General features: G+C 31.1%; 2 protein-coding genes across 4 annotated transcripts; one reads left to right on the top strand and one right to left on the bottom strand.

Annotated features, from left to right (window-relative positions):
- Positions 1 to 1430: 1430 nt before the first annotated feature.
- Positions 1431 to 12397, top strand: LOC111712572 (monoacylglycerol lipase ABHD12). 3 transcript variants are annotated; one of them, XM_023487225.1, is made up of 15 exons: positions 1431 to 1505; positions 2535 to 2649; positions 2717 to 2750; positions 3486 to 3547; positions 5045 to 5119; positions 6020 to 6178; positions 7151 to 7228; positions 9976 to 10044; positions 10095 to 10192; positions 10257 to 10360; positions 10695 to 10818; positions 11117 to 11165; positions 11486 to 11535; positions 11657 to 11735; positions 12267 to 12397. In XM_023487225.1, exons 1-15 carry the CDS (start codon positions 1436 to 1438, stop codon positions 12319 to 12321), a joined length of 1221 nt encoding a protein of 406 aa, XP_023342993.1. In that variant the 5' UTR covers positions 1431 to 1435; the 3' UTR covers positions 12322 to 12397. The 3 variants fall into 3 exon arrangements, with proteins under 3 accessions (XP_023342993.1, XP_023342992.1, XP_023342994.1); XM_023487224.1 differs by having other exon boundaries at positions 3486 to 3559; XM_023487226.1 differs by lacking the exon at positions 11486 to 11535 and having other exon boundaries at positions 3486 to 3559.
- A 307-nt stretch (positions 12398 to 12704) lies between these two features.
- LOC111712571 (uncharacterized) lies at positions 12705 to 19066 on the bottom strand. The gene is made up of 12 exons (XM_023487223.1): positions 18984 to 19066; positions 18675 to 18782; positions 18183 to 18242; positions 17383 to 17469; positions 17153 to 17226; positions 17044 to 17095; positions 16343 to 16423; positions 15370 to 15405; positions 14913 to 14966; positions 14287 to 14324; positions 13354 to 13406; positions 12705 to 12831 (listed from the first exon to the last, which is right to left on the bottom strand). The coding sequence occupies exons 2-12, from the start codon at positions 18747 to 18749 to the stop codon at positions 12734 to 12736; spliced, it is 708 nt and encodes a 235-aa protein (XP_023342991.1). The 5' UTR covers positions 18750 to 18782; positions 18984 to 19066; the 3' UTR covers positions 12705 to 12733.
- Positions 19067 to 19328: the final 262 nt, after the last annotated feature.

The following is a 19328-nucleotide window of genomic DNA, read 5'->3' as shown; positions in this document are numbered from 1 at the left end:
TAAAGTATAAACAGAACCATTCACAAATAATATATAATGCTCAGCTAATGCACAGAAAATACGATATTTAACAATAATTTTTAATTAAATTAAACTAAATTTCAATTTTTTAATGAGTTGAGCTGAAAACTTTTGTAACATCATTTGAAATTTAAATTTAAACCTCCGTTATAACATTATAAATTTATTAATGAGACATCACTTGTTTGTCTTATTAAAATTAGTATATGCACTTAGAAACTATCGTTCACCCTGAAATGACTAATATGCAAAAATATAAATGGTTAAATTTTTTCAATATAATAAAGGACTATTTAATACGAAAATTTTTTTAACATTGACATTCTCAGTTAGGTTTAGCATAACATAGTTTTAAAACATGTGTTTTGTAAGCACGATGATTCGGCTTGCTTTTTAGACAGTTTTTATTGAAATATGAAACAAGTTCCATAATTCATAAATATTCATGTTTTAGTCTGTAAAAAATAAAAAAAATTTTGATGTTAAAAAATATGATTTCGTTTATTGCAATTTTTATGTGTATTATAGTGATACTTTTACACAAAGTGACCTGAGCCTAAGGTTGAAAATAATTTTTACGTTTATACTTTCAATTGGAAAAGTCCTAAAAAATCGAGAGAAAAAAACAATAAAAAAAACCAACTGACACATTGTCAAGGAAAATTAAGTCATTAATGTCATTAAAAAGTGTTATCTTCAAGCATACTGCCTTAATGCCTTATTCTACCTTAAATTAATTACTTATAAATTTACTAGACCTATACATTACAATACATTCATTACATATATAGGAAGCAGATTGGACAAGTTTTGCTAAGATATTTTGCACACAAGCCTTTTATGTACGGTGGTAGGAATAAAACCAAAATAACGAAGATGACTTTTTTATTGAAGTTTTAATTGTTTATAAGCTTTTTTCGAATTACAAGTTTACAAGTAATTAATGAGAAGCTTTTTTTATTGATATATTTTCTTTGTTTCCATCCTTTGGGTAGCCTTGACATTTAAAAGCTTAATATAAATCAAAATTTATATCGAAAGTCGTCTTCATTATATTTATATTATCGCCTACCACTGTATATAAACACGACATCTTGGCACACTAGGGTTATGCAAATTTAGCAAAAAATTAAACATACCTAGCGTTTAGTGTGCTTCGTGCCTATCTCCTATTTCAACTTTAATTGTGGCAGTATCTGGGGAATAATGTTAAGGATTTATTATTTTTTGTTCGTAGATTTTTTAAATTTTACGAAAATCTAAATTTGTTGGAGACAAATTTTTGTTATTCCCTGTGGTTGCCTCAAAAATTTTGGGCTCGATCGGTTCAGTCGTTTTGTCGTTTGTTGGATACAAAAAAAACAATGAAAAGATACTCAAGCTAAGTATATTTTTTTATATTTCATAGACAAAAATGCTCCGCTGGTTGCTGCTCTTTTCCTTCGTTCTTACAGTCACCCTAGAACCTGTTTTAAAAAATCAAGGTAAATATATATTTGATTGTTAGTCTCTCTGGGTGTTTGTCTGTTTGTTTGTTTCTGTGACAGATCATGACTTGTGAACTCCTTCGCCGTTTATCCTCAAATTTTGATTGGTGAACTACAGGTGAACTACGAAACATAACAGGTGGTGAATAGTTTTGAATGACTTCTTCCATTTACTTTATTAGATATTAAATACTTTTCGCAGTTATATTTGTTAAAAAATCTTTTACTCAAATATTGAAATAAATATTTCTATTATATGACTGCCATGTGATATTTGTATTATTCTGTTTGGTATCAAATAACTTAACAAAATATGGAAGAAGACATTCTATGCTATTCACCAACTTGCATGTTTCGTGGGACACCCTGTAGGTAGAACGAAAGGAATGTTCTTACCCGGCCCTGGTTTAAAAATTCTAAGTTGAGTTGGTTGACGTTTGTTTAAAGTAAAGTTTAGTTTCCAAGCAAAGCTGGGTTTCCAATTTTATCATCTTTTTGAATTTCTTAAACTTTAGAGCATTTATGTTATTATAGTTTCTTTCTATTAAATTTGAAAATTGAAAAACTTAATAAACCAGAATTCAGTTTTTCATGTTGGCCAAGGGGTTTAAAAAAGTAAATTTTTCATATTTCAAATGTATTAGATAAATCACGAAATGGATTTAAAAGAATAAAAGATCTCAAACCTACTGTTGTCCTCTCATTAAATGAATGATCGATTCAAAAGTACCCTTTTACCCTTTTCAGAGAAAAAAGGAGATATTCTTGTTTTTTATTTATAAAGTTGATAATTTTCCATTGCGGATTAATGCAACAAAGACAAGGAAGAAAATCTAAAATAAGCAGAATATTGTTTCCAGCTAGAAAGACAAACTCTCTGTAAATTATGAAAAAATTGTACTTTTTCTGGTTCAGATTATTGTTATTTTTAAAGAGTACTTTAAAGCTTTCGGCAGTAGATTTGAAACGCCTTGTTTATAGTGAACAATCCCTTTTCTCATGTTTATTCGGACTCACTGTATGTAGGAAATCAGGTTGAAAATAGAATCAGTACAAAAGAAGAAGAGTGGTTTCAAGATGAAGATTGGGAAGAAGAAGAAGAAAAAGACCACGAAGAGGGAGACGAAAGAATAGACGAAAGGTGAATAATTGATAGATAAAAAAAAAACAATTTAATATTTTTTTTCAATATTAAATACATTTTTCAGCTTTATGGAGGACATTTCAGCTCGAAATATAAAGGTATATAACCAATACAGTTTAAACATTTCCAAGATAGCAAGCTTAAAGGGAGTGTTCGCGAAAAAATAAAGGGGGTATAGGCTTAATGCGATAAAAAAGCGCTTTGGATCGCTACTAATCTTACTTCTATCTGTCGCCTTGCGTCTATAAGGAAAAAATTGTTAAAGACGTCTCATACCGAATAACATGGCGTCCATACAAATTGAGATAATTGCAACATACGACTTAGACCGTAAAAAAATCAATTTAATTTCAAATAAATCATTCAGATATTACAACCTATAGTCATCGATCTTTCGCCACATTTGTATATAGTTGATTTTTCATAATATGTTTTAATTGTTATGATCTGAGAGTTACTTATAAAAACATTTATTCCTGATTCGAGGATTTTTGGTAATGATATTTTCCAGGAATGTTCGAAAACAAGTTGTAAGCTAAATATAATTTTAAAAAACAAAATCAAAACTAGTATGAAATATGCAAAAATACACCAAAAAGTTTTACAACACTATATGCAGTATTATAAAACAACTCTTTAGTATTTATTTATCTTAAACAAAGATATTTTAAAATGATCATATGTTAATAATCTTTCTATAACAAGAAGATTAAAATAAATTGCTGGCTTACTGAAAATATAATTTTTATCATATCTTTTTCCTAAAATTCAAATAAAAAAATTCTTTCATGTCTTTACCTAAAAAAACAAATTCTCAAAAATTTTTGCTTCAGGAGAGAAAATGTGGGAAATTTCCTTGGTTTATAAGAACTGTCGTATTCTTACCTATAGTAAGGTACAAAATCAGGTATAGTGTGCTGCATGCTTTTTTTTATAAAATATATTTTAGAAATATAATTTTTATGCATAATTACTTTTCAAAAGAAAAAATGCCTCGTTTCTTTTTCTGTGAGACTGCTTTTGTTGTCAACGATCGAATTCTTTTAAGGTTTGTGTTGCAGTGTTTTATTTTTGTAAAGTATATAATGATATGTTATTTTTCTTAATATGATATTTCTGTTAAAATACTCTCCTCTACGCAGAAGTTGTTTTGTGTGAAAAAGTTGTGAAGCATGACGCTTTCCTGTACATAGCGGTGAAAAAAGTGATTTTGAGGATGTTGGTATCTTCCCAAAGCCATTTTCCCAAACGGCAACTTCTTAAGGGTATTTTCCCACGTGGCAAGTTCCAAAATGTGCAATTTTCTCAGCGACAACTTTTTCAAGTGTGTCCTAGCCGCAGCGCTTAGTCCCCTATCATGCTATAGCCGCAGCGCTTGGTTCCCTGTCCTTCCTCGCCGCATTGCTTAGTCCCCTATCATACTATAGCCGCAGCGCTTAGACCCCTATCATGCTATAGCCATAGCGCTTGGCTCCCTGTCCTTTCTAGCCGCAGCGCTAGGCCCTTTTTACAGCCTCAGAAGGTCAGAACCTACCCTTTGGGAATTTGCCATTTGGGAAATTCGCCCTTGTGTAAATGCCCGTGGGAAAATACCTAACACCATTGTTTTGAATGAGAGAGTTCAGCATTTTTAAAGTATTTTTGTTCATGGTTGATTCCAAGTTTATTTACCTTGTGGGTAGCTCTGTATATTTTATAGCATGACAATGGTAGAGTGAGATATAGATAATTTTGAATAAAAGGTTGTTTTTATTTTACTCTATCGTGAAGGAGTTTAAGATTTTCAATAATTATATCTCTTAAAAATTTTCAATGCATTTTTAAGTATAATAGCTTGGTTGCAAGTATACAAACATCAGCAAGATTAAATGATTAAAAGCAAAAAAGTGAATAGTGAAAATTTCACTGTTTTCTCTCCACCCACTTGCCACCAAGGATGTTTATAAGGTTACATACTCTTGATGCGCTCTAATGTAGGTAAAGACGACTTTTGTAGCAATGAACCCTTTAATACCTAATATGACGTCAATAATATTAAAAATCATCACAATTAACAAATATTGATTGTACTATCTAGTTTGAAGCTAAAGAATGCAATTCTAATTCAAGTTTTCAATTTATTATTCTTTAAAATAAGCAGTGGCGTCATGCGAGGTATATATAGAGTGTCCATTGTTATAAAAGTCGTTTTTTCCTACATCGGTGCACATCCAGAGTAACCTAACTTATTATAAAACCTTGCCTGACACACAAAGATTTAAAGGGACCGTTGTTGATTTTAAAAAAAGGGGCACTTTGAATTGTGTCGACAGTCCCTAATAACATACATACATACATACACCCCTATATACATACATGTAACATGCATTTTTTAATATTTTATTTCTACCAGGAGTGGTCTTTTTAATTTGTTCAAAGATCTTGCAAAGCCATCATCTTATGGAATCCAAAACGGGAAAAATATCAGGTAAAAATTTCAATTTTCAATTTTTTAAAATTTTTTTATTTTTTATTTTTACTTTTTTCACAGGCAGCGCTGGGCCCTTCATCTAGTATCTTATGTATTTTTATTTTCATGTATATGTGTATATTTTTTAGAAAAATATTAAAAGACTTGATGAAGATCGTCTTTGATCTTTGAAATAGTTTGCGGCAATAATTTGTCAACTTACTTTTACAAGTTTAACTTCTTGACATTTCAAATTGAGGTCTGCCTTTTTTTGTGCTTTTAAAATTAACGAAGATATTAAGAAATAATTTATGAAATAATTAAAACAAATCGTTTTAATCTAAACGAAATTATTTGTATTTTAAGGCAGAAATATCAGTTTTAAAATTACAGGGCTAGTAATTTCAGAAATTTATTTCAAAGATGAAACTATCTTCAAATCTGTATTTACTTCTCCAAAATTATATAAATTTTACTTGAAATATCTTTAACCAAAAACATAAATTAATTATATAATAACTACAATGAAAACCTTAACTGTGGATGAGGAAGACGACATTAACGCAATAAATAAGTGTATTTGATGTTGTAACAAAGCAAACAGTTTTACAAGTAAATTATTAAATCAATTAAGTATAAATGTTGTTTTCCTATTCCAGAGTTTTCTGGTTTAATTCATAATAATTTCCCCCTGCCTATTGGACAACACACCTCCAATTGTATGTTTTGTACGTCATACAATAACATCTGGGTTTTGCCAATAAAGACGGCCAATGTTGGTTTGACAAATCCCGACATTAAAGTGTTTGTTAAAATTGTATTCAACCGTAGAGCAAATAATAAAAAAAACAATATTATTATTCTTTAATTAATAACCTATACAAAATGTAAATATTAATAGACTGTTTTCATCTTTAGAATCCCAACTACTAATGGAAGCCTTGGGGCTTGGTTTCTCTGGCCTGTTGGATCCTCTATGACCGATATATCTGACCTAGGACCACAGGACACCCTGATTATATATATGCATGGAAATAGTGCTACTAGAGGCTTTGGTCATAGGCTCGAGCTTTACAGGTATAGCTGTGGTAAATGCCCTACTCCAACACAGCCTTTTAGATGGAGCTATCCTTCATGGAGCTAGCTTTCATGGAGCTATCCTTCATGGAGCTATCCTTCATGGAGCTATACTTCATGGAGCTATCCTTCATGGACCTATCCTTCATGGAGCTATCCTTCATGGAGCTATCCTTCATGGAGCTATCCTTTATGGAGCTATCCTTCATGGAGCTATCGTTCATGGAGCTATCCTTCATGAAACTATCATTCATGGAGCTATCCTTCATGGAGCTATCCTTCATGGAGCTATCCTTTATGGAGCTATCCTTCATGGACCTATCCTTCATTGATATATCCTTCATGGAGCTATCCTTCATGGAGCTATCCTTTATGGAGCTATCCTTCATGGAGCTATCCTTCATGGATATATCCTTCATGGAGCTATCCTTCATGGAGCTATCCTTCATGGAGCTATCCTTCATGGAGCTATCCTTCATGGAGCTATCCTTCATAATAAGGATTGTTTACTTATTTTAAAGACACATGATACCCTATTAAACATTTGAAAAGTTTTGTTGAGTTTACATAAGGCTGAATCTAGACTAATTTCCGAATATCTTTGTCAATTTTGAAGGTAATAAAATGGTGGACCGCATTTTGGAAATCCCGAGATAACGGCCATACAACCATGTTTACGAATAAATCCCGCATGGAACAAAGACGATATAGAAGTCGTCATTTAATTCTCGTGTTTATTTGAACACCCTGTAGAAGGTCACTTGAATATACATTTTTAATGATTAACTCTGTTAAGAATGACCTTATTTCCCCCCTTTTTCTTTTTATTTCAAGGATTCTAAATTATTTTATATTTATTTTTATGAAAAGATCTAATCATAAAGAAAAGTTACAATTATACGAAAAAATTGATTAAATCCTCTAAATTTACAGAAAACCAGACAAAACAGCTAACCTTTCATTAATTTCCAGATTTTTAACCAATTTGGGATTCTACGTTCTTTCATTCGACTACCGAGGGTTTGGAGATTCTACAAATGTCGAACTCAGGTAATAATAAAAATTTTAAATAAATTAAAAATTAAAATAAAAAAATTCCAGATTTCTCGCCTAAAACTCTATTTTTCTACTTCTTTAACTATTTATAAGACTATTATTTTGGTTCGCAGTGTTATAAAGTCAATAAGAATAGAATATATATTAGAGTGGAATTTACTAAAAAAAAAGTGTAAAACGGCCATTTTGTTGTACTGTTTCCATACTGCAGGTGTACTTCACATATTCGTGCTATATAACCTTTTGGGTCCTGGAACATCATTTTATAGAAAATCTAAAATTAATATTAAAGAAAACCAAAACCAAATTATGAAATAGGCTGGTTTCATAATTGACCAATGATTATTTCACATAGAATCTATGCCTTTTACTTCACAAACGATGATTTTCCGTTATAACTTTAAATCAAATGATGGTTTTTATTCGCCTTATTCATTATAAAGTTTATTAAACAGCTTTAAAAAATTCGAAATTGAAATGGATAGTCAAGGGAACATACTGTATTAATGTACTCTACTGCTTATAATTTGTGAACATTTACATGGTTTGTACACTTTGAACTCCCTTTCAGGGTGAAAGGGACTGAAAAAAATTCATACCGAGGGATTGTCTAAATTCCTCTCCTATATATATTCTATTCTTTTTGTATAAAGTCTTTGGACAGAAATTTCCTCTTTATCTCTAGAAGATTCTCTCCTTTTTAGATACAATTTTGTTAATATTAAATAATCTAAAATAAAATCTTGCCAAAATAATAGTGGTATATGTAATTTTATGAAACGTTAGTATTATACTTGTCTTATTTCGCTGGCTATTTCTAGATAAAATAAGCTTCGTAAAAAAAGTTGATGTCAAAATATATCTTGAAGTTGTAAACCTTCGATATACCTAGATAATTAGGAAAATTATGCTGAAAAGTGCGCATCCACTTTTAAGCGTTGCAACACCTTAGCCTTAGGACGATGTCACATAATTAATAAAGTGTTCAGTGAGAACCAGAAAACTGTGGAAAACGACATTAAATTAACAATTAAGTGTATTTGAAGTTGTTTCAGAGCAAACTGTTTTTACAGTAGCTTATTAAATCACGTATTAACTAAAATAGGTTTTTTACACAGCACAGTTGCTGTGTCTGGCTCAGTAACATAAGATAAAATTACAAAAAATATGATCACAAATTATATATTAACAAAACATATCCTTACAAAACGTATAAATTACAAAAGATTAAATTACCAACAGTTTGTTCATTTGAACATGTCATTTGACTTTTGGTTAATTTGAACTATTTTTTGTGTACATTTGAACTACTAACCGCAGCGCTCAGACCATAAAGTTTCTTAACCTAACCTAGCCCTAAAGTAATACCTAGAATTGAACTATTTTTATGTTCATTCTACAATGGGGAAAATCTGCATCAGATCTCTGTAAACTATGTCTACAGGCAGGCGCTGAATTGCAAGGTGGAAGACAAGATACTACAAACCATATTTTGAATGGCTGCAAGGTTGCACTACACCAAAAAAGATATACTTGGAGGCACAACAATCTTATTAAATATATAACTGGATTAATTGATATTGACCGATTTCTGATGTATGCCGACATCCCGTCCCATACCCTTCCAGGGGTAGGTACTGTTCCCCTCCACCTCCTTGTGACCACAGAGAAACCAGATCTAGTAATTATCGATAGAATGGAGGAAAAGATGGATATTTTTGAGCTTACTGTCCCATTGGAAACAAATATCAAAAATGCCAACGCTCAAAAGATGAACAAGTATGAACATTTTATTACAGATATAACAACTAGGGATGTGTCTGTTCATCCTTTTGAAATCGGCTCAAGAGGATATATCTCACCATCAAATAAGGCGATTCTAAAGAAACTGCATAAGTTCTGCAAACCCAGTTTTAGTTTCAAAGCAATGTGTGAAAATCTATCAAGCCTTGCTGTACTGTCATCATACCACATTTTTAGAAAACGAAAAACACTAGACTGGGACCAAGAAACCCCTTTTCTGAAAACCACCTCTGAATAGCTAAACTATACTCATGCTAAAAGTCTTGTATTGCACCTTTTTTGGCAGACCCTGTCAATTTTAAAATGCGATATCCAGAGAAAAGAGTATTAGTTTGTAAACTTTTATATTGTTTAATGTAATTTTGCTTTAGACAAATATAAATGATAAATATATATTCGAACAAAAATTGTATTACATCAGGGTTAGGTGAGGTTAGGACAGTATCTCTGCCAAGCATCTGTAACCCATATTTCAAAACTTCACTGCGGTTGTTTTAGCTTGAGTTTTGAAGTAGCAATCGGAAAAATTCTCCTGGATATTTGCGTTCATATTTAAGAATCACAGTGATTTCAAATTCTGAATTCTGCTAGATCAAATATTGGAAGTTTAAAATATCAAAGCTTTACACCAACAAATTGCACAGATATTTAGGGTTTAGAAAATACGAGTTTGAGACATGATTAGGGTTTCCAGCGAAAAGGATAAATCGTTTCGCGAAAATTTCGCATTTTTCGCGCGACCATTTTGCTTTATTTTCGCATTTCGTTCGCTCGCGAAAAATGCGAAATTGTTCGCGAAAAAATGCGAAATTTTCACGAAATAGAAAATTCGAAAAAATAATGCGAAAATTTATTGCAAAGAATAATGCGAAAATTTTCCCATTTCGCATTTCGGAAAAAATTTTCGCGAAAAAATATATAACCAGCTTCCTTTCTAGTGAAACAACTGTAGTCACTGATGGTCTAAATGTTTTAACATGGGCAGCAAGCTTCTTTAAAGATTCAAGGTAAGCTCCTTAGAAATAAATAATTATTGTATTTAATTTTTTTTGTGCAGTAGTCAAATGAAAGGTGGGCCTTTGTTGATCGTGTGGGGGCACTCACTTGGCACTTCCATTGCTACAATAACAACCAATCAATGGCAAGGACTTGACAGTAAGTACATTTTTATTATTATCATTGTTCTTTTAAGATTATTAATCCAGTGTTCTTGATTCAGAATATCCCATTAGTGGCCTAGTTCTTGAGTCTTCTTTTACTACAATGGAAGATATGGTTCAGCATTTCAAGTTAGGTCGGGCTATGGTCTCATGGTTAAATCTGGTAAGTTAATGAGCGGGTTATTTCAAGTTAGGTCGGGCTATGATCTCATGGTTAAATCTGGTAAGTTAATCAGCGGGTTATTTTAAGTTAGGTCGGGCTATGATCTCATGGTTAAATCTGGTAAGTTAATGAGCGGGTTATTTCAAGTTAGGTCGGGCTATGATCTCATGGTTAAATCTGGTAAGTTAATGAACGGGTTATTTTAAGTTAGGTTGGGCTATGATCTCATGGTTAAATCTGGTAAGTTAATGAGCGATTTGTTTCAAGATAATTTTATAAGATCAAAAATGCTCAATAAAATTTTGATTAAGAAAGTAACTATGTGTCTCTTGAGAATGTGTCAGCTGAGTTGAAATGTGCAGATGCCGAGTTCCGTTCATCAAATTATCTCCTGAACATCACAGTGCCCACGCTTGCTCTCCATTCGGAAGACGACAGAATTGTTCCCGCCAGATTAGGTTAAATATCAAATTTACTTTAGAATACGGTTATAAGTTTAAGCTACGTAATTAATGCTGTTCTCAATGATGATTATTAGCATTTTATTTACAGTATTTTTATATTATTTTGTATTGGATCTGCTGCTGAGTCTAGGACTAATAGACTTAGCTTAACATCGTCCACATTGTGATTTTAAGGTCTAATGGAAAACTAAAACTTATAAAATAAAATATAAAAACTGCATTTTATCCTATTATTGGTGTCGTTTTCCATTTTTGTAAAGCTCTTAAGTAGAAATTTTAAATAAATGTTTAGGCGAGCAGTTAGTTAAAAGTGCCATTGATGGTGGGAAAACTAACATTAGGTAAAAGTTAAAGCTTTAAATTGAGACTTTATAACTTTGAATTTTTAATTTGCAGTATCGCACTGTTTAAACAAAATATTGATATTTTTCTATAGTTCTTATAAATAAATTAAGGTTTGTTTGCGGGAAATTCAAAACACACTGATAAAACTTTTAGAATTTTAAAGAAATTTTTTATAAAAAATTTAAGTTTTTTGAAACTTTTATCTTTAATCGTATTTGATGCCAGAAAAGCCACCAGGATACACTTTCTAACAAAAAGTAGATATAGGGAAGATATCTATGTTTTTCTAACCGAAAAAAGTATTGGTATCTTTTAGTTTCCTACATCTGTACAGAAACCATGAAATGGAAAACAACAAATTTCAAGGCAAAAATTTAGATAATTTTATTCATCCTTGATCGGATAAAGTGTTAAAGAATATAACCGTGGTGATTCAATATCCTCGGAGAGTCACTTAAAATTACGTTAACAGCCCCGTATATTTTAGATTTATTAAATATGACAAGAAGTATAATTTCCAACATCGTCGGATATACTCAGCACCCAACCTGGACCAGGATCTTCAGGTAACAAGAGTGCTTCGCCAGAGGCGTATTCAGGGGGGGGGCTATTGGGGCTAAGCCCGCCTGGACCAGAGAAATCTATTGAATTTAGGGGGTTTTCAGGCCCCAACGGGTGTTGAGCCCCCCCCCCTGGAAAGAGAAAAAAAATGTAAGCCCCCCCCCGTGGACAAATTCCTGAATACGCCCCTGAGCTTCGCACCTCTTCTTTCCTTATTTTTATATTTTCATATGAACAGAAGTGAGAACTTTAGATCAAGCTTTTATTTACAGGGTGTCTTAATAAACATGAGTGACGACAGGAATATCGTCTTTGATTTCCAATAATTGATAAATTGATACTACAAAATTATGTTTACGAAATAATCCTGCATGGAACAAAGACGATACAGAACTCGTCATTTAAGTCCCATGTTTATTGGGACATCCTGTATCTACCTTCTTCATTTTTGATTCATTGGTTAACTATCGAATAAGAAAGACGATTTTAGGTCGTCTTTTATTTCCAATGATCATACACACACTGTTGTTTTTCAGGATTTCCTTAGTCTCGCTAGAAGTAGTTCGAGAGCTGACAAACGTTCAAGTTTAGAGGATTCCTTTTTTATAAATAATTTCTGATAAATATTTAGTTTATTTAGTCTTGAATAAATACTGATCGACATCATTATCAGATTCCGAAATCCAGCCAACATTTCATATTTGTATTACTATTTAAAAACTTATACTAAACACGCCAATTTTTTAAACCTCCTCCCTTCCATAAAGTTTTAAAGTTAGACGTTTTAAATATTCTCACAAAATCTTTTTTTAGATTTTAGAGACATTCGGTATAATAATGTTACAATATTATTAAAAAGATTTAAATGGTGCAGTTTAAATTTGTTTAAATAAATACAGGTTTCCAAACGAAAAGAGAAAAATATACAAAATTATGCACAAATAGACGACATTGATCATTACTCATTACATATATTAAATCAAATATATTTTATTGATATGAATTAGTTCATTTTATTACGATTACAAAGAGACGTGATGGAGGTTAAGAAATAGTAGAACACTTCTATTATTGAGATCATTGAGAATCCAATGCACAAACCTAGAAAACATATTTTACTTTAAAAAAACAATATTTTTAACTTTTTTTTAGAGGGTCAATTTTCAGCTGATTGAAGCAATTATTACTGAAAACCTTGCAATAAACATTTCTTGGCCTGTCAAATGTTGTATCTTAAAATGAAATTTATCCGTTTGAGGGCGGTCGAGTTCAGTAGCTTAATTTCTAGACTTAGTCAGATATCAGACACAAAGCTGTTCCCAGCTCAGTTTTCACCAAGGTTGTATAATAAGCTTGATTAATCTCCACGCGCTTCAACGAAAAATGTCGTCTTCTAAGATAAATTGATAAAAACCTCATATGACGTCACTGATTATATAGGCGAGAGTGACGTCATCTGAGAATTTTACCTATCTATCTTAGGAGACGACGTTTTCCGTACATTGGGGAGCATCGAAAGTAATAAACCTTATTATACAACCTTTGTTCAATCGATTCAATTGAGCCTTAACTTTGGAATCAACTCATTGTTTTTCAAAATAAATCAAAAGTAACTATATATACCTATCAGACCGCCAGCATTTCCCAACATCTGAAGTTCTGTAATAGCCTTGGTTCTAACAACAAAATATTTCTCAAAAAAAATATTAGTGACAACACTAAAATTTCCCTCAAAGGGACAAATTCATTTACAACACTAGAATCTCTCTCAAAGGTACTAATTCATTTGGTGTGCTGTCCGGCCCGTTTTGCCTTTTATAGTCTACATAATTTAAAATATACAAGGTCTACATAGTTTAAAATATATAAGGTCTACATAGTTTGAAATATCTAAGGTCTACATAGTTTGAAATATCTAAGTTCTGCATAGTTTGAGATATCTAAGGTTTACATAGTTTGAAATATCTAAGGTCTACATAGTTTGAAATATCTAAGGTCTATATAGTTTGAGATTTCTAAGGTCTACATAGTTTAAAATATCTAAGGTCTACATAGTTTTAGATATTTAAGGTTTACATAGTTTGAAATATCTAAGGTCTACATTGTTTGAAATATCTAAGGTCTACATAGTTTGAAATATCTAAGGTCTACATAGTTTGAAATATCTAAGGTCTACATAGTTTGAACTTTGAAATATCTAAGGTCTACATAGTTGAAATATCTAAGGTCTACATAGTTTGAAATATCTAAGGTCTACATAGTTTGAAATATCTAAAGTCTACATAGTTTGTTTGAAATATCTAAGGTCTATATAGTTTGAAATATCTAAGGTCTACATAGTTTGAAATATCTACGGTCTAAATAGTTTGAAATATCTAAGGTCTACATAGTTTGAAATATCTAAGGTCTACATAGTTTGAAATATCTAAGGTCTACATAGTTTGAAATACCTAAGGTGTACATAGTTTGAAATATCTCAGGCCTTCATAGTTTGAAATATCTAAGGTCTTCAAAATTGTGCGGGCTGAATAAATATAGAGATTTATAGAAAAAGACCTGTATAGCTGTGTGTGGTATGTTTCTCCAATAAAAATCTAAAAATACTCAATTGTATATTTACATAATTAAAAACCAAAAAGGAAAATAAATTACAATAAAAACTAAGATTGCAAAAAAAACTATTCGCCTATTAAGTCGCCAAAAAAAAAGTAAGGAAGAGTGACTTAAAATGTAAGCATTTCAGGAATTTAACAACAAGTTTTTTTCAACATACAGTTTGGTTCATTAAACATTACAGGTGAAAGACGACTTAAAGGCTTTCGTTTATCTTTAATGGCTATATATATATATATATATATATCATACATACACCCTTATACATAATAGAAGCATGTCATGATTTTTTGCAATTTATAAAGTGTTTCATGCGAGAAAGGGTGATACAAATTTTCTTATTAGAGGGTTTCGCAGATTTTTACAGCAAGTTAAAACTAGAAACCTTTCACTGGTTTACAAAAAAAATCTTCTTGGAAATCGACTTTTGTTTAAAATAGATTTACAGGGTACTGTTGTGAATCAGCTTCTTGCACTCTGTCATAAAATGTTACAGAACGTTCTATAAAGCACAGTCCTATTAACCTTATCTTCAATATTTAAATAATAGTAAAAAATAGATCTTTTACCTTCACAGAAGCGATATTTTTCTTTGAGTAAACTGCCACTGCATCAAGTATATCCTGTATATAGGGTTTCCAACGCAATTTGATTTTACTTGGGCGCAATTGCGAGCCCTTCCGCGCGAGTAAATTTAATTGCGCGCAATTAATTGTGTGAAAAAAATGCAACGGAATTGCGTGCAATTACTTGCCATAGTGCGCAGTTCCGTCCAATTATTTTGCGCTTGTGTTTCAATTTTTGAGAATATTCAATTTAAACGTAATGGAGCGCAATAAATGCAATTAATTGTTGCGCAATTCCGTTCAACAACATAGAGTTTCAAAATTGTAAACATTTTGTTGAAATATTAGAAAACATTTGTTATGTGTGTTTAACCTAATGTTGGATCATTCTCGCAAAGATGTGTCTGAACATTAGAGTTTGAGGCAACTTATTATAAATCATGTTGGTTTATAAACTTACTTGATCCAGTTCTGTGGTCTCAAAAGTACTTGTATTCTAAAAATAACCATGATATTATTCTGAATTCAAATTCAGTGACAATTACAAAAGTCGTCTTAGTTTCAACTTCTGACCTATTTGAGCTTAACGCATAAATGTTGTCTTTAGTCATTTTTTTTTTATTTTAAAGGGACTGTTAAGATGACAATGTCCGATTCACAACGGTTCTCATTAGACCATAATCAGATCAAAAATTTGGAAATGATCGTCGTTTTTACGGCTCAAAAAGTGTTATATTCTGTAATTTCCTCCAGTGTTTTTCATAAGCCAGAAATGCTGAAACCAATTTAAAAAAAAAAGATATGGATATCTAATTCATACTTGAGCAGACAAAGTTTTTAAGTGTACCATTGTAAATCGGCTATTGCCTTCTTTGACAAGGGTCATTTGAAATTACTCTTACAATCCCTTGAAAGATCCGTTGTCCGAGATGAATGACTATCTAAAATGAAAACAAACGAGGGTGTTCACAAAAAAAATTCTTTAGTTTATACATTACCATTAGTCCTATGGAGATAACATACGTACATATATATTTTTTTTAATCATGAAATTTTTCTTGTGGGTTTTGTAAGTTGTAAATTCTTCATATTTAAAATGAGTCCGAGGGTTAAAAGCTTTTAAGTGAAATAGCGCTAACTTACTACGCTTGTACATGATATCCACTGTGACACATTTTAAATTGCTGGAATGCTTAATCCCAGGATTCACGACATAAAAGTTTTGATCTCTCAACAATTTTAGAACTATATTAAGTTGTTAAAAATACAAATGCAAACTCAATTTTTCTAATCTTGATGGTGTAAACCTTTAATATTTCAAAATTATTAAATTGATCTAACATAATTCATGTTTTGAAAATATAAATGGTCTACGACATTGGGTTGCAAAGATAGATAAATTTCGATGCATATTTTTTTTATTCATGACTTGCCTTGCAGAGATTAGGATATCTCTGGTATTTAGCACACTCCCCAATATTTTCGTGCTCAAAACTTCTCCTCCGAAACTCATTCTTAAATAGAATGTTGCAATCAAACCATTAAAATTATGAAACGCTAAGGAGCTATAATCAGGGAGTAAGGAATAGAAGGGAGATATAACTGACGCGGTTCGCCCTACCATATCATTCTACATGCTTTGCAGACGGATACTCCATTTGTATATGAAATATTCAGAAAAGGTTATTGTATACGCAGAAAATGTAAATCAGACAAATATTTCTTATTCAAATGAAGTACCCGTCTGCAAAGCAAGTATAATCATATGGTAGGGCGAACAGCGTCAGTTATATCTCCCTTCTATTCCATACTCCCTGGCTATAGTATAATTGAATATTAATATTCTCTTTGATTTGTTTCTGTGCAAAGATGAAGATATAAAAATTATTTCGGAAAAAAATCTTTTATTCTTGAAGTGGTTAAACATTTAATCCGTTTTGGTGATTTTTTAATCCTAGTTTCATGCGGGGTAATTTCCTAAGTTGTATGTTAAGTTGCAACCTCTCTTGCTATATTTTTAGGATACAGATACTTTACAAAAAATAAATAGTGGCGAAAACTATTATTATTTATTATTTCAAATTTTATTTTTTTTGCGGCATTTTTAAGAGAGATGTTTTTAAATTCAACTTACCGCACATATCTCATCACGAACTTTTAGAACTATATTGCAAAACGAATTTTGTCTGAAATGGACATTTTTTTAAAATAATAAAACGAAATAACAAAGTTATAAAGTGAACCTGAGAGAAAGAGAATATTTGCTTGGGTACAGGCCTTGCGATATCAGAAGCTGTTCAGTTTGATAATCGCAGGCCTTCAGACAGATTTCATATTTTTTCTTTCTTGAATTTTCCTCTAGATTTACTAATATGTCTTGATAGTTCGACTAAATGCAATTTTTAAAGAATCTAAATTTTTCAGGAATAAATGAATTTTTTCGTTTAAAAAAAATTATATTTTATATGAATCCCTGAGTACACTCTGTATGTTCGCCTGTGATAGTATTGAGTGTTTTGTGAAGACCCATTGAGTCGTATCCCCATCTACCTGTCCAATCCTATATATATATATATATATATATATATACAGGGTGTTCCAAAAACGCTCTTTTAGACATTGCAGAACTTAGAGCTTACCATGGTTCATTTAAAAAAAAACATTTACAATTTTGAAATCTATATTTTTTTCCAACCGATTTATATCAATCAGAGGTATGTGTCACAAAAATTAAAGAAGTGAGAAAAATCGGAAACTATACATTATGGCATGGTTGTGTTTATGACTTTTACCTTCATCATTGATAATTGCGCTAAATCAACGGCTGGTTTTTGATAATTAACATAAAAACATATTTGTATTATTATTTAAGACAATGTTTAGCAAAATTAGGTGAAATTTTCATGAAATTTAATAAAAAAGTTGTTGCACATAGAACCCTCGTGCCAAATAATCAAAACAACTCATCCTTAGCTTGGAACTTTTTCCAGATATCGAGATCAATGCTTGATCTCGATTATTTGTTAATCTGCAGATTAATTTAACCTTTTTTTCGGTATCCCGCATAGTAATCTTGCCCAGTCAGAGGTTAAAGGGAGCTTTAGTCTTAAGAGAAATAACTTTAAGTGAAGTCAAGAGTCAAATTAAAAGTGCCCAATGTGGATAGCGAGATTATGAGAAACCAAGACAAAAGTTCCCAACTCTGGTAAGGCGGGTCCAAACTACTAAATCCTGGTTTCTGTAATTTGAATTTGAATTAAATTCGAACGAAACCTTTTGACAGATAAGACCGTTTCCCCTGCAGCTCTCTAACCATGTACCACCAGGGAAACTCTGAAAATAAACATAATTTAAATAAAAAATACTTCGAGACATTTCCTACAGGGTTAGCCACAAAGTTTGAGACTGTAAAGACGACCGGAAACTCATAAAATATAATCTTTTTTTGTCCTGAATTTGTTCTATTAATGGCGTTTTTTTTTGGGGGGGGGGGGTGACAGTTTAAGGTTGCTGGGAATAATAAAGATAACAAAACAGACAAAAAAAAGTTCGTACAGGCGTAACAATATTTGCGTCAAAGGTGGTTTAACCTTTTGTTGGAGAATATTAATATCAAAATTATTTCAAAACACCAAGTGAGTGTTTTTTGTTTGACTGAAGAAAAAAATCAATACCAATGATATTTTATTTTTTTACAAGCACACAGGAAATGGAAAAGTAGAATTTGTACAAAATAAATTTTTTTAGATTAAAAAAAGTTTTGACCTGATTAATTCCAGATGCAAAGGTTGGTTCACACTTACATTCATTTAATATTTTTCTAACTACTGAATCATACATACATGTCGCTATATCATAACTGTATCCATAGTCCTTAGCAGACAAATAATATTCTTTATTATTCGAAATATTTAAAAAAAAATTTATTTAGGCTAATTTTAGCACTAATCTTTTTAATATTATTGATATGTTGACAATAATTTAATTTTTTTAGTGCTATCGCCTTTTTATTTTTATTATTATCATTATCATTATTATAAATAGTATCATATTCATTATCATTAATAAAAATACCGTATTATAATACTGTGGTTTAAATTCATCACTTGTATAACAATTTCTACGTGTAGGAGGAAAAGAAAATAATCCATTTATTAATCCTGAAAATTTTAGGTTGTTATCGTTTTTATTTTTCAAATCTAAATTTGAACAAAATTCTGTAAATTAAATAATATCAGCTGCAAGTATTTTGACATTTCTGTTTTCTAAATTTCCATTTTCTTCTTGTTGTTCGTGCATCATCCATCATGTTAGGCAAATTAAATTCCATAATATTTAAGAAAAATAATTTGTGCCTGGATCTGTACCTGTACCTGTACCTGTACCTGTACCTGTACCTGTACCTGTACCTGTACCTGT

The sequence above is a fragment of the Eurytemora carolleeae genome, unplaced genomic scaffold, assembly GCF_000591075.1.
Source record: "Eurytemora carolleeae unplaced genomic scaffold, Eaff_2.0 scaffold1136, whole genome shotgun sequence".
Classification (NCBI taxonomy): domain Eukaryota; kingdom Metazoa; phylum Arthropoda; class Copepoda; order Calanoida; family Temoridae; genus Eurytemora; species Eurytemora carolleeae.
The sequence above is the reverse complement of the archived record's forward strand: the minus strand, read 5'-3'. Positions and strand labels throughout refer to the sequence as shown.

What these genes read in the sequence shown, in the direction of transcription:
- LOC111712572 (XM_023487224.1), top strand. Translation starts at nt 1,436, where the DNA reads ATGCTCCGCTGGTTGCTGCTCTTTTCCTTCGTTCTTACAGTCACCCTA. An exon ending in ACCTGTTTTAAAAAATCAAG is followed by an intron (nt 1,506 to 2,534) that starts GTAAATATATAT and finishes CACTGTATGTAG; the next exon opens with GAAATCAGGTTGAAAATAGA. An exon ending in AATTGTTCCCGCCAGATTAG is followed by an intron (nt 10,819 to 11,116) that starts GTTAAATATCAA and finishes ATAAATGTTTAG; the next exon opens with GCGAGCAGTTAGTTAAAAGT.
- LOC111712571 (XM_023487223.1), bottom strand. Translation starts at nt 18,749, where the DNA reads ATGTATGATTCAGTAGTTAGAAAAATATTAAATGAATGTAAGTGTGAA. An exon ending in AAATATTCTCTTTCTCTCAG is followed by an intron (nt 17,096 to 17,152) that starts GTTCACTTTATA and finishes TGTCCATTTCAG; the next exon opens with ACAAAATTCGTTTTGCAATA. An exon ending in AAAATATCGCTTCTGTGAAG is followed by an intron (nt 14,325 to 14,912) that starts GTAAAAGATCTA and finishes GAGTATTTTTAG; the next exon opens with ATTTTTATTGGAGAAACATA.